We start from the raw sequence: 22884 nt of genomic DNA, 5'->3' as shown, positions 1-22884 counted from the left end.
TCCCAGCACTATATAAGGGCAAACAATGGGACCTGCCTACCCACCACCCACAAGAACACGGCTCAATAAACAGTGCGATTCTTATGCCACACATATGCTATTCATTTCGTTGCAGATAAAAGGAAGACTCTCATGTATTGTCTTGAAAACATTTTAAGACAGATTATTGAATTTTTCTAAAAGGTTACAAAATAGACCAATAAGCATAGTATGACTGCCTGTATCAAAAGAACAGAAGGGTGGCGGGGGAGGGGGAGAAAAGGAAAGAAAGAATGGCTTTTTTTCTCAGTACGTAAGCACCTAGAAAAATTTCTGGAAGGAAATATACAAAAGTAGGTCACAGTCGTTACTTCTGGGAAAGGCAGGTGTGGAGTGGGGAGGCTGGGAATGAAATTAGGGGAGGGTGTGTCACCTATTTTTAACTAGGAAAAAATATATCTATGCATCTCTTGGGCATTAAAATTAAATTAAATGAATACATTTGTTTTTAAGAAGAAAAAGAGGAGGTGGAAGAAAGAGAAAGATGTAGAGGCCACCAAAGCTAAGGGACTCTCTTTGCCTTCTTTCAGGGACTGGCCACCCACACATGTAGACATAATCAACTAAGAAATTGTCCACAGGGACGCCTGGGTGGCTCAGTTGGTTAAGCAGCTGCCTTCGGCTCGGGTCATAATCCCAGCGTCCTGGGATCGAGTCCCACATCGGGCTCCTTGCTTGGCAGGGAGCCTGCTTCTCCCTCTGCCTCTGCCTGTGCTCGCTCTCTCTCTCTCCCTCTCTCTGACAAATAAATAAATAAAATCTTTAAAAAAAAAAAAAAAAGAAATTGTCCACAGTTTCTAGGAATGAGTGCCCACAGCTTTTAGAATCAAATATTTAATTCTACACCACATTAGTTCTATTTATACCAACTCTTCCTTCTAAGTCGTAGAAAAAAATCTCTCATGTTTAACAAAGGTATCCTCCTCTGGTGTCAAAAATTGGAGATAGGGAAAGGAGACAAAAGAAGTCCTACTATTTCCAATTCTCGATGGCTTCCACTGACATACACAGACACAGATGAAGTCCTACATTGTATTTAACTGATGCATGTGAGAATTTCAAAATTTTTAATTTTTAAAGATATTTTTACCTTTCCTTGTTTCCTTCCATTCCTCTAAAGACACACTGATTCATTACTGTGGAAATGTCCATAGACACAGCATGGCTGGGCCAGGTCTTCTTTCTGAAAGCAAAACAACCAATATGTATAACCTGGGCATATTTATGTTATAAACGCACAAAAAGTTGCATTAAATACACACAAGGGGAATATACCAAGGGCGGTCCAGTATCCACTGAAATCCATTCTCCCTTTCTGCCACAGTTATTTGAGTTTTATCGGGGACGACATCTCCCTGGTGTCCCCCTTTCTGCCACAGTTATTTGAGTTTTATCGGGGATGACATCTCCCTGGTGTCCTTGCAGGTAAGTTCCCAGTGGAATGAGAGAGGAAAGGTGCCATTTCCCCATCTACGTATTAAAGACTTGGCACACAATTTACCCACGCTTCTCACTGGCTCCCACTGGCTAGAACTCAGCTTGGACTGTGCAGACGATGACCATGCATTTATAAACAATGGAGCAAGAAGACAGAAGGCACCTGGGCCCGTGATTGCCACCTTGGAACTACTACCTTAGAAAGAAATTGCTTTATTCTTTAAGTCACTGTTTTACCTGATCCTATTTTTAAGGCTAGTTAACTCTCGTCACAGTTGGCACTATCCTTAAATATTCTCTTCGGGGCCCTTTTAAGGGTGAGTTTGGTTATTTGGAGCTTCTGATGTCCTATGTCTATGGAGACAAGTAAGGCCAAACTATTTTCGATCACAACTTGGGTAAAACCACATGTAATTTATGTAGTACTCAGTCAGTGTTAGATGGATGAAGATGTTAATGAGTATGTACAGCGGGGAGACCATCAAGTCAGGACACCTGGCAGAAATAGGGACACTGGGACCCACAGGCATGAGCTGTGAACTTTGCTTCACAAAATGACTACTTGGAGTGGTAAAATATCCCAATGAACATGACATCCACAGTTAGGGATTTGAGTCTATGTGCTTGGAAGCAACAGAAGCTAGAAGAGACACAGGGATAAGACAGAGAACTAGAGAGAGAACGTTTCAGTGGGCAGAGGGCTCTGCTGCCTCGCTCCTCCACCCTGTGAGCATCTGCCCCAGGTGAGTCTGAGATGGGAGGCTGAGCTTCCCTCCTCAGCCTCACGTACTGCATTCCTCCGCACCTGGGGTGGGGTTAGCAGGAGAGCAGATTCTCTTTCGACGGCATGGTCTCAAACCCAAACCAGCTGCTTCATCTGGTGTCAACCAAAGAAACAGCCATCAGTTTCAACACTGGAAGACTGGCTGTGCAGACCATATTGAGAGAGGGAGTATTGGCCTTCAACCTGGTGCCTCCTAGGCAAAACGGGTTTCGGGGTAATTCAGACACCTGTGATCTTTCACGATCTCCCATGCTGCTACATCAGGATGCTGAGCCTCAGATCTGCTTGGTCCAATCTCCTGCCCATCCTCCTCCACCGGCCCCACCATAAGTCTGGCCTTTTTCCGGATCAAAGCACTATTGTGGGGCACCTGGCTGGCTCAGTCGGTGGAGCATACAACTCTTGATCTCAGGGTTGTAAGTTCAAGCCTCATTTGGGTTCAGAGATCACTTAAAAAAATATTTTTTTTGAAAAAAAAGGCTCCATGAGGATAAACTCTCAAATCCAGGTGAGCAGGACCAATATCTTGGACTCCAGCACTCCAAGGCACTGGAAAGAGTCGGTATTGGGGAGAATCCCCAGCCATAGTCTCCAATGCTGCTCTTTTATTTAACTTGCAAAAAGCACACCATGAGATATTTTTAGCATCTGGATCCCTGTCTGGGACCACTGCTCTGGCTTCCATCAGAGCTAACTTCATCAGCTAAGGCATGTGCATTACAGAGGGGCCCAGAAGAAGGCAAGAGGGAAGATATGGACCTGGAATGAGGAAAGACGGAAGGGTAGTGAGATGTGGGCTCGGAGTCTCGGAGGGCCACCACATCCCCACCATCGCTACTATGAAGGAAGAGGGGAGGAAGCAAGCAGCCCACACCAGAGTCACTTCTGCAGCCCACTTCAGCTCCACCTGGAGGCCACATTTGCTCAGTGTACAAGCCCTTCCACAGCACAGTAACCGCTGCAAGGGGGTTCGACACCTACAGCCCCAAAGTATGCCAACTCTCCTCAAAGCCCCATTTCTCGAGCAGCTGTGAGAGATCAGACCCTGCCCTCAAAGGAACCCCAGCTGGTTCCCGGTCAGGGTTTCAGGTTTTCCCTCCCTGTGCTAGAGAAAGTATTCTGTAGACAACCACCAATAAACCATCACCTTTCTGCCTGTGGCAAGGGGCAAGGATTGAGGGCACCCAACTCTTGTACCCCAGCCCTGAGGGGTGCCCAAGGCCAGGCACTGTCATGGATTTTTTCATCCATTTCTCACATCAGCCCAGGAAGCAGATACCGCCTCACTTTACAAATCAGGAAACCGGGCACAAAGAAGATTTGGCCATATGCCATACAGACAACAAAACGGTAAAGTCGAGATCTGAACCAAGCATTTGATCTGGGAATCCGTGCCCCTAATCACTACATTATAATGTACACAGTAAAGCTCAGCGAAGGCTGAAGGAATGAACAAACAAATGGTGAATGAATAGCTTCAAAAGCAGCTTCAGGAATGGGGGGGGGCTGTGGGGGACAGTGTCTCTATAAAGTCCGAGGAGGACCATGAGCCTGAACCCACCGACCCTGGATGCCAACCAATGGGTGATATTCTCAGACCCACCCCAAGACAGTCAGTCCCTGAACACTCTGAAGCCAGGGTTGCCAACTTCCATAAAAGGAATTTATTATCCTAATGCCGTTGTCCCAAATAACCACAGCTACCTGTGTGCAGACAGTAAACTCCGGGCTCGCACCCAGAGGCTTCTCATCCACCCACGGCCCCACAGGGAAGGCAGGACCATGCCCATTTTACAGACGCCCAAACCAGAGCTCCGAAGGGTGCAAGCAAGCTAAAGTCACAGCACTTGCATGAGGGCAGTTTGCAAACACTGAGCAGCCGGCCGAACAGCTCAAGCTTTCTGCTGAGGCACATTATCCGCCACTCAACCTTGCTCAATCACAGAGTCGCAAAGATCAGTGGCGTTCTAACTCTGAAGCTGAAAAGTTCTGTATTAATCTAACGTGACTCAGGAGTTTCCATCCCAGTCACTTCCATGGAAGAGGAATTCCACTTCACCCCAGCTAAACTCTTGGCACCACCTCTTCCTCATTCCTCTCCTCGGCTGGCTGGATCAGCATGAACCAGCATTTGCTGAGCACCAAGTTCTTGTAAGGCACAACCCTGTCCCTTGGACACCAAGCCCTGTTAATTCTGCACTGAAAAATCTCTCTTCTCAGGAAGCACCGAGTGTTGGCGAGGATATACAGCAACTACAACTCTCACCGCTGCTGTTGGTGGGAGCACAGGCGGGTCTAACCGCCCTTGAGAACGGCGGGAATACTTGCACTTGCTCCTAGGACCATATGTGCACCAGGAGACATTTTCTAGAATGTTCTTAGTAGTACTATGAGTAACAGTTCTCTATTAGTTTCCTATTGCTGTTGTAACAAATCACCACAGATTTAGTGGCATAAAACACAATTTATCCTCTTATAGTTCTGGAGGTCAGAAATGAATCTAAAATGGGTCAGCAGGGCTGCATTCTTTCTGGAAACTCTAGAAGACAACCCATTCCCTTGTCCTTCCCACCTCCTGGAAACCACCTGCGTTCCTCATCTGGCCCCTTCCTCCATTTCAGAGCCAACAATGTAGCATCTTCAAATCTCTTCTCTCACCTCTGCTTCCACTTCCATGTCTCATTCTTTGAACTGAACCCTCCCTCTTCCCTCTTGTAAGGATCCTTGTTACAATGGCCCCATCCAGATAATTCAGGATCATCTCCCCATGTCATGATCCTTAACGAACATTTACTAAGTCTCTCTGCCATGTTAACTTAGTCACAGGTATTACCAGTGAATGGTACCTGTCACTAGGTCATGGACATCTTTTAAGGGGCCATTACTTGACCTACCTCAAGCTCCAAACCAGAAGGGACCCCAACGCTCACCAGCAGTAGAATGAATGAAATAAATGGTGGTCACTCACAGCAATGAGAACAGAGGAGCTACAACTACTTGCCGCAACACAGGTTGCTCTTCATGAGAAGATGCTGAGGCCAAGACCCCAACATAAGAGTGTAGCGGTCGGGACAGCAGTTGTGGTTGGGGGAGCAGAGGCTGAGGAGGGCACGAGGGAGCTTTCAGGGTGCTAGCCAAGGGTCTGTTACCTAATCTAGGTGCTGCTTACACAGATGTGCTCAGTTTGTGACAATCAAGCTACAGTTATGATCTGTGCCCTTTTCTGCAGGTATGTTATGCTTTAATAAGAAGCTTTAGGAATTCTGTAACAACTAATTGTATCTGTTTAAAGGCCCCCCCCACCACTCCACTCAAGTTCTCAGTAATCCTCTTAACAGATAAGGATGCCAAAAGCTTGTTCTCTGTAAATCACCAGAGCCATGCTAAATCCCCCAACTCTGCATCCTACAATTCCAGGCCCCTAGTTATAAAAATACAATAAATGTAGTTAAAACAAAGGAGGAGGAGGAGGAGGAGGAGGAGGAGGAGGAGGAGGAGGAGGAGGAGGAAGAGAAGCAGTAGCTCCTCTGCCTCTCTCATTCCATTTCCACTCCACAGACATGTGTCATTTCACCTCTGGATGAAGCAGATCCCAGCTGGCCCCCTCATCACCCCCTACCCTGGCAATCACTGCCCACCCGACTGGCCCGGAATGTTTCCCTGACATCTGCCCCCTGGTCCTTCCCCCTCCTTTCACCCACCTGACATGTCCACAGGGAGCCCCATCTCCTCCTAGGAGCTCCCCCCAGCTCCTGTAGGACGTGCAATACAAACCACAGAATTTGGACTTCCTTGCTACTGTCACATACTATCTCTTAGTCATATCGAGTACCTAAATCTAAGCTCCCCCCAAAGACTGCAAACGCAAGAACAGAAATCGGATCTTGTACATTCAATTCTCACTAATGTGAACTTCTTACGCTAATTAAGGACGACTACTAACATTAACAGCCTTTGTGGAGCCCCTGCTTCATGTCACGTTCAGTGTTCCTTGTGCATGATTTCATTTCCTCTTCTCCCAGCCACTGAAGTGGATGCTATCATGATCCCTCTTTTGAATAGGAGGAAACTGAGGCACAGAATGGCTAAGGAACATGCTGAGGGTCCCAAAGCTCATCACAGGAAGGATGGGATTTGAACCCATCCAATCTGATTCCAGAGCCCACGCTCATGACCCACATCCCACTCTGCTTCCCTATGCCCCACCCAAAAGCCAGTTAGGTGTATTATTGGTGTTTAATACACACTGTGACATGCTTGATCACAAAAAATACACACACATATATATTTTTTAATATGTTATATTAGTACACAAATAACAAAGTACACAAATAGTACACAAATAACAAATCAAGACTCTTCACCAAATAAGATCTTTTCAGCCTCAGATCTCAAAGGAGGACACGCCCTCTGGAGAGATTTGCCGAAGGTCTGCATATTCCTTGCTCTGCATCATGCTTGGCATCCAGGGGGCTTTATAAACATTTATCAGTAAAAAACAGCCAGAATTTGTCCTCTAGGCTTTTATCAGAATAGGGAGAGGGATGGATACTTTTTTTTTTTTTTTTTTTTGCCTGCCAATCTCAGGGTCAAAGCCAACGCCAGAGTTGGAGGCTGACTGGACAACTCAGTCTGTGACCACAAAGTCCCAAGCCACCTGCCCCAGATGACCTCACTTCCTCGACAGCCAAGAATTGTGACCTAGAGACCTTGGCTAGTACCAAGGCCACTACCCCGGAGGGTGGCTGAAGCCACGAAACTGAAGCAGAGATAATGACGTCAGCAGTCCTTCGGTCCCCGGCATATCACCTGGCGGCTGGCTCAAGCCCAAGCACTCCCTCCCCTCAAGCCCGCCCCACAGTCAGGTACCTGTGCCATCTACTCACCCTCACCCTCTCACAGATCAGCTGCAGCGTCTGTGTGGATACAGAAGAAAGGGCCTGTGCCCAGGAGCAGGCACACTATCGAGAAGACGTTACTTTTAACTGGCTTCCTCTGAGGAGGAACTTGGGCTGGCTGGAGGTTAAGATGGGCTTCAGTTATATCTGTACCCCCAGCATCTTTACAAGAACACACAAAAAAAGTGTTTTTATATTTTGGAGGTTATTAAAGTTGTTTCAAAGTTTCTTTTAATAAAAAAAAGTATCATTACAGTACAGTGTGAGACCACACAAATAGAGAGATATATAGTTACAAGGGGATCAGCACCTACATCAGCCTGAGGGAATCATGGAAGGCTTCTCAGAAGAGGCACTGCCTAGGCTGAGTTTTGAAGGAGGAATAAGAGATTGCCAGGCCAACAATCCAGGATTACTCTGGGTGAAGGGCATGGCGTAAGTAACCGCAGGGAGGAAACGGAGGTCACGAGAGTGAGAAGAGGGTAGAGGGAAGTAGGAGGAGGGATAGAATACCACAGTACCTCCTCTTGATGGGCTGTGCACTGCCAAAACCATAAAAGACTCAATCTCAAAAAACAGACTGAGTGTTGCTGGGGGGATGGGGGACGGGAGAGGGTGGTGGGGAAATGGACATTGGGGAGGGTATGTGCTATGAAGAGTGCTGTGAAATGTGTAAACCTGGCGATTCACAGACCTGTACCCCTGGGGATAAAAATACATTATATGTTTATTTAAAAAAAATTTAAAAAGAAAAAAATGACATAATTTATGCTGAGGGTTTAGTCAAGAAGAGGCACTTGTGAGTGGCTGGCATTATCCACTGTTACTTGTATGTCTACTCTATCCTCCTTGGAGACCAGACTCTGTGGACCCCCTGGGGGAGGAGGGGTTGTTGGGGCAAGAATTTGGAAATGAGATCCCCACAACTACTCGCTGGGAGACACTTTGTTCACTCAACCACTCGTGTGCCCTCGGCCTTTCCCAGAGCCCGTCAGTGCCCCGCTAGCGCTCCCTCCACACTCTTCCCTCATCCAAATCCCACCCACAGGTGTGGAAGTGTCTCCCCAGCTGCACCAGATTTCCTGACACCCCAACCATGAACACACTGACAGGTATAACAGTAGCTGAACAAACGAACAAGCCAGCTGACAGCACTTCACGCTAATCAAGGAAGATGTGAACCTGCTACAGAATCAGGACATCACGGATGCCAACACCACACAGCTGAAGAAATAACCACGGGGAGCTGGCCACCCGAGCATCACAGAAAAATGAGGTCCCAAGAGGCAAAAACCACTTAGCACCCACCCAAGCCCTTATGTCACTCTATCAAAGAAAGATGTACCCTAGAGATCCAACGACTCAGGTGCCACAGCCCCAGACACAAAGTCAAGGTGCCTCAGTGAGGAAATGGATGCAACAGGCTGATGCCGTTCTCATACTTGCTCCAACAAGTAGTTTGAACTCCACACTTGCCCTCGTGCCAGGCAGCCTCCAGGATAGGCAGCTGGCTCTCCACGTGTCTTCACGACATGGAGAGGCTGAGCCGAGTGTGCCACAGAGACAGGTAACAGCACCCATTCTCACCACCTAGGTCAAGGCTGCGAGTGTGGGCACGGCAAGCTTGTTTGGGGAGGTGTGGATGGGAGATTAGGTCAGTTCTCGGGGCCCCACCACAAGCCTCCAGTCTCCTGAGTGCGAGCTCACACCCCAGGGTCTAGAACGAGGGGCCAGTGGGGATACTACCGGTGGTCAAGTCCTGTCCAGGTTGCCTGTACTTACACCAGAGGGTGTTCTGAGTTCAGCCAGGGCATCCCTACTCCCATGATTCTTATGCTGGAGTAAGTTCTCATACTCTATAGTTTCAATGCAACAACAAAGTTTGAAAAACCTTGCTTCATACAAAACCTCTACCACCCACCTGCCTCTCTCCAGGTCTCTCCAATAATGTCTTTAGTGGACACTTGGTACATTTCTGTTGGTGGACAGAGAGCACGCTTACCTCTTCACGGAGGAGCAACGGTAGGAGGGATAAGTAAGGCACCGCGGTCAGAGCCATCAGAGTCTCCCGTCTGTGCTGCCTGATAGAAGATGGACGCTGCCCCACTAGAGCCTGTCTGAGGGAGGGCACGGGCAGCCCAGGGGTCACCACAGCCCTCACTGTTGTCCTCCTCTTCACCACGGGCAACAGTGACAGTGGCCTTCTCATGTCCCCGGCACACTGTAGAGGACTTCGGATGTTCTGATTTCATTTCACCCTCTCAGCAACGTTGTAAGGCTCTTATCTCCTTCTCATAGATGAGGAAACAGACACGCAGAGGGCTTACGTGACTCGCCCAGGCCCCCGGAGCTAGTGAGTGCAAGGGAAAACCAGGGCATGCGCACACTGTCCCTCCTCCCTCAAACAAAAGACCAAAAGGGAGACAACAGTCATAGAAAATGGTCCCAGAAAAGGCCTTGTGGCAATTTTCCCAGCTGGGCATAAAACAGGCGAAGATTTTCTGACCTGTTCCTTTGCCAACCAGGGCATTTGTTAAAATGAACTTCACAGAACAATGACACACATCACACTCGCTAACTCAGCGGGAGCACAGTAGTCCGGTTTGCCTCCTTATTCCTTACCTGCAAGGACCAGTGCCCAGTACAGCACATCAGATGCCTAGAAAGGGCTTCAAAACACCTGCAGAAAGGTGAGCTCTCCTAAAAGTCCAACCGGAAATCACATTTCATGAAATTGTATGTAGCTAGCCACTGGGAGACAATTTAAGATTCATGGGCATCTATGGGGCTCTAAGTGAGGGGAGGAGATGAACAAGACCTATCAAGGACCTACTCTATACCCATATTAAGTCACAACAGATCCCCGTGAGATGCACGTTGGCATCCACGTGTTGCGTGCGGAGCAGGAAACAACCTCCAGCACCTGGAACGCAACGGCAGGGACTGAGCAGCTGGGTCTGACTCCTGGGTCCAGGCTTCCAAACCTCCAACACCCCGAGGCTCTGGCACCTGAGTAAATACGAAGCCGGACTCCCCCATAAAATAAAACTCTGTGGCTCAGTCTTAGCTCCCTCTCTGTGCTCTGACCCCACGTGTCAGCTGAGAAAGACCCTGCAAAGGGGAGGACCGACTGCAGCCCTCTGACCCTGCAGAGCAAATTCTAACATTAGTGGGAACATCCTGCAGAGTCCAAAATTTCCCTGGAAAGCCCCTCAGGAAGGTGCCTAATGGAGAGGGGCTCCAGAAGAGCCCTCGAGGAGCCCAGAAGAGACCAGAGCTAGAGTAGGTGGTTGTGCGTTCAAATGCACTCAAATGCACTCCAGGTCAAGTCTGTGGTTGGGTCAGAATCACCACAGTAGGGCTGCCCCACACTTTCCAGGGCATGTGGGATGTGGGGCTAGCTTGGGGGACCCTCCCGAACATACACGCGCTTCAGTAGAACAGCAGGATTAAATTTTTTTTTTTCCTAAGAGCTTCTAGTTTAGTTCACCTAAATGAAACAAGAGAAATGTGATTCCATGATACCATAATTCTGCAATAATACAATCTTCCATTTACTACTAGAACACCTATATTGTGAATTATAAACACATTCACAACAGAGATAATCAACTGAAGCCTTGGGTAATTTGACCTTTGCCACTTAGCAGCTATGAAGAGATTGGAAAGGACTCCTGTGCCTCAGTTTCTCCACCTGTAAAGCAAGACACCATGAGGTCTCTACCTCATGGGACCTCCGTGGGGATTCGGTGAAACAGTGCAAGTGAAGAACCCAGCACAGGGCTTCACAAAGGTTAGTGTGCCCTTCCCCTTCAAAATAACCCAAAAGACAAGAAAGCACAGGGCCTTGGGGAGAGGTTAACAATTTTTCAGAGGTTCCACGGTGAGTAAGCTCCAGAGTCCATGTCACAGCCAGTGCTGTGGGTCTTGGAAGGCCGGGTGTACGAGGGGAGACCTGGCTGGAATGAGGTGGCCCACGGCAGCTAGGTCTAAGGGCTCAGGGGACAGAACCTGAAGCTTCAGGAGCCGGGATGCTGAGCAAACAGGAGGATGGAATGAAGTGGCAGAAAGCCCTTCCAGGGAATATAAAAATACCTGGTGAGGAACCATTCCAGACCCACCCAGAAGGCAAGACTCTACAAGCACAGAGATGTCAGGAGGAAGCAAATCGCCAGCCCAGTCCCAGTCACAAAGAAGACAGTGATCTGAGTGACGGTCACCCTCGATGAGCCTTGGAGCATTCCACCCCTCCTGTCAGCCCACCCAGCACCCTCCTCCCTGACCCCTAGGCTTTGCAAGATCCCCTCTAGGATTCCAGATCCCTCCCCTACCCCTCCAAGAGGCACACACCCACAGCACACACGAGAGATGACAGCGAGGAATGAGCCATCTGGAGCAGGGCCAGCCAAGTCACGTGTCCAGCATTGGCCTGGCTCTGAATAGTCACTCCCTGCTCGGGCTGAGAATGAACGAGGGAGGCCCCTCTGACACCGTAACGGGACTTCTATCACACAGCAGCCTTGCACAGGTCACGAGTAAGACAGCACCTTCCACAAAAACCATCTGGAAGATTTGCAGGCAGCAAGGAGACAGGAGTGAAGGAGGACCCTTCCTTTTGGTGCTAATTATTCCTCGGAGTCCAGGGAGGGGCAGACAACAGAAAGGGGCAGATGCTTCTGGAATCGAAGCCTGGCATTTGATCCCTGCGCTCTGCCGGGGTGAGAACAGCTGTTCCCCATCACTCCCCTCCCAAGAGGCTGGCAGGGAGCCCGAGACCACAACCCAAAGCAAATCTGGAGGCACAGGCCCCCACATTGCTGGGACATCAGCTGTAATAAAGACACTTGCCCGTGAATTCAAAACAGCAGGACATTTTAATTCCTACCAATTGTAGGAGGGGAGCAGCTGCCGCCACTACCCAGAAACTCTACCTGGTGACCTGGCACCCAGAAGCCCCACCTCACCCTGCAGGGCAGGATGTGCAAGGGCCTGTGGCTGAGGACAAGGTCCTTCCATGACAGAGTCATAAGCTGGCAGAGCTGGGAGGACCTACAGCCCTCAGAACCCACAGGTGCCTTGACTCAGCAAAGCATAGAATCGTCCGTGCACAGGACCACGCTTGGCCCCAGTGCAGGCCTTCTGAATCAGTCACCGAGGCTGGGCCTGGGAATCTGCACCTTAAAGACCCCTCTCAGGTGACTGAGGCCACCGGCCCAGCACTGGGCTGCTCTGGAATCGGTCCAGCCCGCTGGGTTTCACTGCCGGGTATCAAGGCCCTCTCGCTAATGGTCCATCCATTCATGTGTCTGTTGACTCTAAGAGCATTTACCCAGGGTCACCCGTAAGACACAGTTCCTGCCGTTCAGGGAGCAGCTGGGTTCTCCTGGGGAACTTCTCAGAAATGCAGCTGTCCAGGCTCCACTCCCTGTGATGTAGATTCTGAGGACCTCAAGATCCAGTGGGAAAACCAAAGCAAGGCCTGACACGGAGAGGCACCTGGAAATGGATGTCCAGGCAGGCAGTTCGGACCGAGGAGCTAGGCTGCGCGTGGCTTCGTGGAACAAGGGAGGGAGGATCTTACCCAACACCCACTACACGCCAGCCCTCTGACTACCGTCAGTGCTATGCATATCCCCCACAGCACTGCCAGAGGGCTATCTGAATCCCCATCATACAGATGACAGCACCAGGTTTGGAGCAGGGGAAATGATGAGCCCGAGGTCCTGGCACCAGGAAGCCTGAGCTGGGATTCGAACCCCAACAACCAGAGGACTCGCTCTTTTCAGTACCATGCTCGGGCTCAGGCAAGGACGCCTCTGTCCACCCAACTGTGAGTCCAGAGACCTGAGAGGTGGCCTTGACCCTTCTTTCTTCTTACCCCTTCTGTACAATCAGGCCTGGCCCTTTGTCCTCTACCCCCTTCTCTTGAACTTGAACTCTAACACCACAAACCACCTCCATTATGACCTGTGGTATTTAAAATACAAGCCCCATCAGCCAGGTCACTCCCTGGCTTAATCCCCTGCAAGGCCTCCTCACAGGCCTGAAGATACAAATCTTCCTCCCAGGTGTGCCGCGGGGCCTTCCAGAGTATCCCCTCCGTTCCCTCTCACTCCGGCTCTTTTAGCTCAGAGGCCTTCAGCCGACCTCCCAGGAACACCAGAACTCAGCTGGGTCCCCAGCGTCCTCCAAAAGGCAAGACCACAGAGTAGGGGCAGCTCTGTCCTGCCCACAGCTGAACCCCTGCGGACGCAGTAGGGATGTGCGTGGCGGGGTAGGGGTTAGTCGCTGACTGGCCAGGGGACTCCGCAGCTGGCAGCAGAGAAACCAGGGAATCAGCAACTGGACAGACAGGCCAGCACCAGATGGGGAAGGGAAGACTGTGAACACCACAGAAAGGAGCTAGGACAAAAGCCTGGGGGCAGCCGAAGAGGCTCATGGAAGCAGGGGAGTAATAGGACCAAATTCGCATGGGCACGCTCTCGGTAGAATTGTCGTTTTATCTCATCTCTTTGAAAGGCGACCTGCTGAGAACCACCAAAATGTAAAATCTGCGTGCCCACCGACCCAGGAGTTCCAAGTCTACCATGGACACTCACTGTAGCATCCTTCTGTATTAGCAAAAAAGAAACAGTGACCTCACCAGCCAACTGAAGAATAACCCATCGCGGGCAAGTCCACAATCCCTCTTCCCACCCTTGCAGCTGGCGGCATTTCAGAATTCACAATGTTTGCATCTCAGAAAGGTGACATGAAGTGTGGACAGCATGCTGTGTGAAACACCAGCGGGGTGAGGGGCGGCAACCATCGTCAAATATGTAAGCATTTCTGCAGCTGTGCACGTGACTATTCTGCTGCATCCTAGGAAAAACCTCCTATTAATTCAGGCCAGGTATGGTCAAAGAATGAGTTTGCACCAAACTTTTTTAAAGGCATGCTGTTTTTTGAGGCTTAGGCTGTCCCAACCAGGCAGCCTGGAGGACTGGAAATGAAGCATGTCCTTCTCCTGTCAGAAAGACACCTGTGAAAGCACCCAAGCCCAGAGCCAGAGATCCCCTACAGCTCACACCATGCCCCGGGAACCCTGAGGTCCATTCAGCTCAGAGATATGTCCCAGCACAGCCACCAGGCTGCCCCAGGCATTGGACGTAACAGACTTGAATTTGTTGCTGAGGATCAGCCCAGGGAGTGGGTGCGGAGTGATATGCCCGGGCAGACAAGAGGCGGGTTCCACTTCCTCACTGGATCCTCTCCAACCTAGCCTGTAATACCAGCCGCTGCCACCGTTTAATCCTGGGCTTTGGGGAAAGCTAACCGATGTGCAGGTTCCCTCCTCTTCCAGGTTAGGACATTATAGGGACTCTGAGGAGAGCACCAGATAGATGCACCTCTCCTTTAGGCAGCACCACAGGGGCACCTGGGTGGCTCAGTTGGTTAACCGACTGTCTTCGGCTCAGGTCATGATCCCAGGGTCCTGGGATCGAGTCCTGCATTGGACTCCCTGCACCTCGGGGAGCCTGCTCCTCCCTCTGCCTGCTGCTCCCACTGCTTGTGTGTTCTCTTTCTCTCTGTGTGTCAAATAAATAATGACATCTTGTAAAAAATTAATAAATAAATTAAACAGCACCACAATTAGGAAAGACCCATATTCCCTCTCAAGCACTGGTCTTTCCTGCCAGCTAAGGATCACACCAGGGGTGAGAGGTGGGTACTGCTCACGTTGCAGTGTCGGGGGGTGGGGGGGGGGAGGAATGGGTCAAGACGAGGAGAAACACTGGGGAGAAGCAATATCACAGGGAGAACTCAGGCCTCCCTCCAGCCCACCCTGGCCTCTGACAGCGTTTCAGTTCCCCAGCCTTCCTCCGAGGGCTCGAGACAAAGACTACCATGTATTCTATTTCCCTAATGTATTGATATACATCGATAGATTTCCCCAATCTATCAGTAAAATAGTTTGGAAACAAATAAATAAGTTTGCGACATACACAAACTACACAAATCTTAAGTGTACAACTCAGTCATGTTTGTAGGTACTTATACCCCCATGTCATCACCAACCAAATCAAAATATAAAACATGTCCAGCCGCCGAGAAGGTTTCCTGGTGCCCCTCCCGGTTAGTGCCCTACCCAAAGGCTCTTTCTCATTGCAGAGTATATTCCATTGCGTGGATCTACTATTCGCTTACCCATATGGCTGCTGATGGGCACTTGGATCATTGCCATGTTTTGAGACTTATGAATAAAGCTGCTAGGATCGTTTGTGCACAAGTTCCTGGGCACTCATCTACACCTAGGAGTGCTACAGCCTGGGGAGCCTGATGTCCAGCTGTGGTAGACACGGCCAAAATGGTTTTCCAAAGTGGCTGTACCAGTTCCTACCCCCACCAGCAGTGCTGGAGGGTTTCAGCTGCTCCTTATCTTTAACTACATTTTCGTTGTCGGTCTTTTTCATTTGGGTAGACACACAGTGCTATCTTATTGTGGTTAAATTCTTCTAATGACTCCTGAGGCTAAGCACCCTTCCATATGTTTATTGGTCATTTGGAATACTCTTTGGTGACATGTTTGCTCAAGTCTTTTGTCGCTTTCATATTGGGTTGTCTGTTTCTCATTGGTTGGTAGAAGCTCTTTATATACTCTAGAGAGGAATCTTTGGTGGGACATACGTATTTCAAATATCTTCTCCCGGACTGCAGTTTGCTTCTTCACTCTCTTAATAGTGTCTTTTGAGAAAGAGTTCTTAATTTTAATGAAGTCTAGTTTATAAATTTCTTTCCTTTGTGACAGTGCTTTTTGTGATCTTGTCGAAGAATTCTATGCCTAGCCTAATTTTCATTCTTCTCTAGGATTTTCTAGAAGCTCCATGATTTGCCTTCCACATTTAGGTCCTCAACTCATCTCCAGTTGTTTTTATATATATGGTATGAGGTAGCAGAGGCTGGCGTGTACTTCAAGTTCTGTCAGCTGTGACCACAAACCAGACACAAGAAGGACTGATATGTGGCTTCCCAGACACTAATGGCTTTTACTGGATCTTGCAGAAGCATCTAATTCTACCTCGCCGCCTACAACCCAACAAAATTCAGATGTACACATCCCTATTGTTTGAGAGAATTTCTGGACACACACCATATGCAAGGCACTCTCATCTCAGGGGAATCTCCAAAAATTCCCTCTTGACAACTGTACACAGGTCAAATCCTTTTAAAATGCAAAACGGTAAAAAATAAAATAAAACGCAAAAGAGTTAAGAGGAATATGCATAGAGACAATGTCAGATAGCACCTGGCTGTGGGATCTGCTGGGTGTCCACTCTCTGCATCTGCAGGCTGGAGGTTAGGGGGGGCCTCAGGGTATGACCAGACATAGCCGCTGTTATCACCATGCCCTCAGCCTGGAGAAGGGACCAAGAAAACACGAGGGATGAGAAAGTAAACAGGGAGAAGCACTGAGGGGAGTTCTCCCTTGTAACGTCTGAGCCAAGACCTATGTCTGCAAAGGAGCTGGCCCTGAGAAGAGAAGGAATAAGAACATTCTGGATAGAAGGAATGGCACACTCAACGGCTGAGAAAGAACAGAGATTGGGATCTTGCTAGAAGGCATGCCAGGGAGTGGCAGAGTGTGTAGGTGAAGGTAAGAAAAAATTTGGATTTTTTCCTAAGCAGAACTGGAATCCACTGGAGGATTCCGCAACATCTCAACTATCCTCTTGAATATGCACCACACATGTTCTCTATGAGGATGAAGGGCATTCAGTCGACTTTGAAACCCTTCTCTCATACCACAGTTCAGCCAGGCAAAGACCTGCTCTCAGCCTGGAAAGTGCCAGTATGTGCATGTAGACACACGTGCACACACACACACACACCCCCAGGCCCCCTTGGTGATACCTCAAGCTGAGGACTCTCCGTTCCTCCCCCAATCCTGGCTGGGATGGTGTCTACCCTGCTGACTTTTGTGTCTCTGCTCATGATTTTTCAGCACTTCAAACAGCTGTAATTGTACTTGCGTTCATGTGATAGTTTGATTAATATCTGTTTCCTGAAGGAGACTGTCTGCTGACTCCAGAAGGGCAGTGTGAGCCTGTCTTGGTCACCAAGGCTTCCCTAGCACCTAGCACAAGAGCTGGCCCAAAATAAGTGCTCAATAGTATATGTTTTAACTTTTTTGAATGACAAAGTTCAAACACATACAGAGACGGAAAGAAATGTGCCCAGCACACAACTTCAATGATTAGCTCACTCCTAATTTTCTTTCCTCTACACCCTTCCCAGGGAAGTAAACCCCAGCCATCACTCCACTCAATGCACCTACAGAGGCATGAGTGAATGCATGCCCCCTAGGCTAAGATCGAGGAGGGGCCAAGGAGATGATAAGCTTCCCACCAAGTTAGCAACTCTGATAAAATTTCAGGAGACAAGACTGAAACTAGGGGCTAAAATGAATTTCCTTTCCCCCATATTTATCGGTCTTTCACTTTTCAGGGTTATCCATTGCCACATTCATTAAGAAGTGACTGTAAAACAAGGAAGGTTACATCTCTCCCATAATCTCTGTCACATAAAAATCTTAAAAGAGCAAATTTCTTTCCATAAAACAAGGCATGTCTTTTACAAACAAGAAAAAATAACACCTCCCCCTCGGGGCAATCTATAGTATGCCTATTTTATCTATTGTAACATTTATGGTAACTTGGTCCCAGTGAGCCTGGTCTTCCTGAAGTGCCAATGTGGTGTTACAAAGTCTGGACACAAATGTCATGACCATGATAGTTCCAGTCTAGCTCAGTGAGTAGCACTCAGTACTTAGGGAGTCTTTAATGTCATCCACTTTTCTATGTCCCAAATACCCATAAGAATGACCCGACATGCTAGAATGCAATCCTGTCTAATGCCCTTTTTGTTGTAAAATATAGTATCTGTATTTTCTAACTTTTTTCCTAAGCTCTTCTTTCCTAGAGAAAATTCTCTCTTTAGACTTATGACCTAGACATAGCTCACGTGTTGGATTCGAACCTCCCATGAGCATGTGTGTCTGTGTGTGTGTGTGTGTGTGTGTGTGTGCGCACACACGAGTGTGCATGTGTGTACTAGCATGATTGTAAGTCCCGGCTCCTGAATCTCTGCCCTTTGTGGCCCGACAGGGGTAACCTCAGGCAAGTTGCTTTACCCCATTAGCCCACCGCCTCTGCCGTAGCTGCTGGGATGAGGCAGAGGCGCAAAGGAGACAGAGTGTGCAGAGCCCTGAGCCCAGCAGGTGCACACCAAATGCTCCATCAGCGTAGCTGCTGTGATTTCTATTTCCAAAAAGGAGCTGAGAAACAACTCTGGACAACTTCTAACTTCTGCTGGGGAGCCTTCCTGATGGCCTGCATGGGAAGTGGGTACACCTGCCCCTACTCCCACAGGGCAGGGGTGGGGATCGCCGAAGCCAGAGTTGGAGGGGGTGTGCACCCGGAGGAAGCTCAGGGCAGGGCAGCGGTGGCCTGAGTCACAGCCCAGCCCCTCCCTGCTACCTCACTTTGTTCTCTGGGGGATGGACTGTGACTCACCAGGGCTCCAGTCCTGGCCTGGGCCCATCTGACCAGGGGACCAGACTAGCCTGCCCTCAGTCACTAACACTCCACGCACACAGGCTGGCTGGGTGAGCTGCTCCTGCCAGGCCAGACCCCAGCCAGCAGCAGCAGATTTCAGAGGGACCCTCTGGGCTTTTGTGGGTAGTTTACCCCGCTCCACACCGCCTCCTTTTGGTTTGTGGCTGTTTTTCCCCCCTGAGTGCTCCATCTTAATTTAATTTGAACCTGTGAGGAAAAAGTCCAAGAGACTCACTGTGATATTCATACCCACTTCATACCCTCTAACTCCTCTGATACTTTTTTGTTATTATAGGAAAATATACATAACATAAAATTGACCATTTTAGGGGCGCCTGGGTGGCTCAGTGGGTTCAGCCTCTGCCTTTGGCTCAGGTCATGATCCCAGGGTCCTGGGATCGAGCCCCGCATCGGGCTCTCTGCTCAGCAGGGAGCCTGCTTCCCCCTCTGTCTCTCTCTGCCTCCCTCTCTGCCTACTTGTGATCTCTGTCTGTCAAATAAATAAATAAAATCTTTTAAAAAAATTTACCATTTTAGCTATTTTTAAGTGCACTATTCGGGGGAAGTAAATGCATCCCACTAACCATCACCACTGTCTGCCTCCAAAACTTTTCATCATCCCAAGCAAAGACTCTGTACCCACTAAACTATAGCTCCCCCTTCTCCCCTCCCCTGGCCCTGGTAACCTTTGGTCTATTTTCTGCCTCCAAGAATCTGTCATTCGAGGAATCTCATATAAGTGGAATCACCCAGTTTCTCTTCTTTTGTGTCTGGCTTATTTCACTCTGCATGTTTTCAAGATTCACCCGTTGTGGCGGGTGTCGAACTCCCTTTCTACGCCTAGTAATACTCCATTGTATGTAATTACCACATCTGTCTATCCACTCATCTGCCAACAGACACTCAAGTGGTTTCCACTTTTTAGCTGCTGTGCATAACGCTGCTATGAATACGGGTGTGCAAGTAAATGAGTCCTTCTCCCTAAACAACTCCCTGAGGTGGGCTGTGATTACTGTCATCCTCAGTTTACAGACAAGGAAACTGAGGTTACCCCTGTCAGAGGGCAGTGCCAGCATCTGAACCCAGACCGATGACATTTTTACCTTGTTTCTCCAGTCGTAACAAAGAAATGGAGCTGCTCAGCCCACGTCCATTTTCTGCCCTGCACAATGCCTTACCGAGGTCTGTAGTATCTTTCCTTGTTCTGGCCTAAGTTCCACTGAAAGGGAATGGGAGAGATGCTGTACTGGTGGAATTAGTCTAGACTCCCCCCTTGCAGGGAGAAACCCAAATCCATCTAGACTGGGGAAAAGGGGGATTCGTTGGAAGGATAGTGGAAAAGCTCAGTCAAGTGACTGGATTCAAAGGTGATGTACCCTCGCTGTCACTACTACAAGTCTGGGGCCCTGTCCTTACTGGTCTGGACCTGGGTGCTTCTGAGCATCTTCTCTGTTGCTTCTGAGCAAGTCAGGGTGAGCTGGGAGAAGCCCATGGCCTGGCTGGGCAGGTTCTCTATGCAGCCCTGAGCCAGTTATCACAGCCGGTGGTGGAGATCGCGATGGGCCCAGCCCAGGGCTATAGCCCCAACCCAGGCTCAGGAGAATGGAGACTCCTTCCCAAGGAGAGGGAGGGAGGCTTGGCAAATGCCTAACACAGACACTCACTGTGGTGCAATCTACAACAGCAACAAATTGGAAGCTGCCCAATAGTTCTGAACAAAACAAGGTTAAATAAATGAAGTTGCTACATCCACTCAGTGAAACATGATGTAGCTGTTTAACAAGTAATAATCATGAAGAGTGCCTAGCAACTTAAAAAAAAAGAAAAAAGAAGTTTGTACAGGAATGCCTGGTGAGAAAAGTCAGGAGACACAGACATACACATAGGCCTACCTCAATGAACAATTCGTAGGTAAGAAAAAATACAGGCAAGCATTGTATCATAATAGAAGAACCATAAATGACTTTTTATCTCTAATTTCCCAATTTTCATTTATTGGTTCAATAAATATTTACTGAGTGTCTACTTGGTGCCAGGTGAGGTGCTGGGGATCCCGCAGGGATGAGAACAGAAGGAAAAAACCCTGTCCTCGTGGAATTCACTTTCCAGTGGGGAAGCAGACAAAACCAAGATGAATAAGCAAAAATATCCCCTATGCTGGATAGCGACAGGAGTAAGGAGACAAAATAAATCAAGGAGGGGAGAGAGGGATATTGGGGAGAGTGGTAATAGTTTAGTCATGACAGTTAGGGAAGGAGATGTCGGAGTAAAGGCTGAAGGAAGTGAAGGACCAAATTATGTCAACGTCAGGAGAAGAGAAATCCCCAGCAGAGGGAACAGGAAGAGCAAAGGTACTGGGGTGTCCAATTAGAGGAGAGCATTGAGGCTACTATGATTCAGCTGGGGTATTGAGGGGAAGAGTGAACTAAGGAAGGAGTAATAGAAGAAACACAGCCAGATTGCGGTGGTCCTGTAGGCCACTGTGAGGACATTAGCTTCTGCTGTTAAGATGGGAGCCCTTCAAGGGTTTTGAGCAAAGGAATGGTAATCTGCCCACTAAGGGTCCCTCTAGCTGTGAACTGAGGACGAACTGGAAGGAGGTAAGGACCGAGCTTGGGAGACCAGCAAAGAGATCACCACAGTCACTCAGGTGAGAGGGGAGTGTAGTTTGGATAATGGGTGAAGAGTGGCCACGTTCTGGGTATAGTTTGAAAGTACAAACAGTGGGATTTTCTGATAAGAGCCAAAGATGACAGGCTTTGGGTCTGAACAATCAGAAGGATGAAATTGCTGTTAACTGGCAGGTGGTCAGAGGACCAGCAGAGCAAGGTGCCCTGGAAGTCAGGTAAAGAAAGAGCTTCAAGGAAGAGAAAATGCCCGTCTGGATGGGGGTGGGGCCTGAGAATATGCCACTGGGATGAGCAACATGGCAATGAGCACAGCCCTGGGCAAGAGATGTTCATGAGGGGAACCCAAACCTGGCTGGGAATCACGGGTTCCCAGGAGAACAGGACAGCAACATTATTCCAACAGCCAAAAGGCCGGAACAACCCAACTGTCCTTCAGCGGATGAATGGATAAACAAAACGTGGTATATACATACCAGAGAGTATCATTCAGCCTTAAAAAGGAAAGGCATAAGGACACCTACTACAACATACATGATCCTTGAAGATATTATGCAGAGTGAAATAAGCCAGCCACAGACAAAAAAGACAAATAGTGCCTTGTTTGTATTGACGCCATTTATGTGAGGTATCTAGAGTTGTAAATGCATAGAGACAGAAAGTAGGGTGGTGGTTACCAGGGACTGGGGGGAGAGAGAAGTGGAGAATTGATGGGAACAGAGTTTCCATCAACCAAGATGAAAAAGTTCTAGGGGTTGTTGCACAACAATGTGAATACGCTTAACAAGACTGAATTGGATGCTTAAAAATAGTCATGATGGTAAGTTTTATGTTACATGTATTTTATCACAATTTTTTTAACAAATGAGAAGGGAAGGGAGGCAGAGAAGGACAGTCAGTAAGTCCAAACAATTCTTTCAAAAAGGTTTACTCTAAACTAAAGAGAAATGGGGGCATAAGTAGGAGGACAAGTGAACAGAGGGTTTTGGTTGTGGGTTTTTTTGTGTTTTTTTTTTTTAAGTTGGGAGAAATAACAGCATGTTTGTTTTCTGATGGAACTGATCCAGCAGGCAGTGTTCTCAAAGGTTTAAATTATTTCCAAAAGAAAAGCTGTATTTTTGGGGGGTGATGAAAATGTTTTGGAATTGGATAGTTGTCATGGCTGCACAACCCTGCAAATACACCAAAAACTACTAAGTCACACTTTAAAAGAATCAGTTTTATGGTATGTGAATTATACCTTAATAAAAATCAGAGAAAATGAAAAACAAATAATAAATTTAATATTGTCTGGATACCATGGACTCATAGCCTGAGTTCCCACCCAAAGAGTCCCAGATAGTTCCTGTGGCCAGTGACCAATGGGTCACCCGGTACCTTGTGGCACAGGAGAAGGGAGCAAAGTCTTCCAAGTTTAGGCTGAGCTACAAATGCTACATCAGCACACAGCCTCTACAGAGAAAGCCACTGAACAAGCCCCCACTGGCTGCACATAAATGGCTCTA

General features: G+C 48.5%; 1 protein-coding gene across 1 annotated transcript in view; it reads right to left on the bottom strand.

The window, feature by feature from the left end:
* ARHGEF3 (Rho guanine nucleotide exchange factor 3) overlaps window positions 1-22884 on the bottom strand; it is a 315292-nt gene that overhangs the window by 279542 nt on the left and 12866 nt on the right. Inside the window, exon 2 of the mRNA XM_080807093.1 lies at window positions 1130-1222. Within this exon, the coding sequence (XP_080663219.1) occupies window positions 1130-1191 (62 nt within the window). The 5' untranslated portion in view covers window positions 1192-1222. The remainder of the gene's footprint in view (window positions 1-1129; window positions 1223-22884) is intronic.

Source organism: Martes martes (genome assembly GCF_963455335.1).
Source record: "Martes martes genome assembly, chromosome: 1".
Lineage (NCBI taxonomy): Eukaryota > Metazoa > Chordata > Mammalia > Carnivora > Mustelidae > Martes > Martes martes.
The sequence above is the reverse complement of the archived record's forward strand: the minus strand, read 5'-3'. Positions and strand labels throughout refer to the sequence as shown.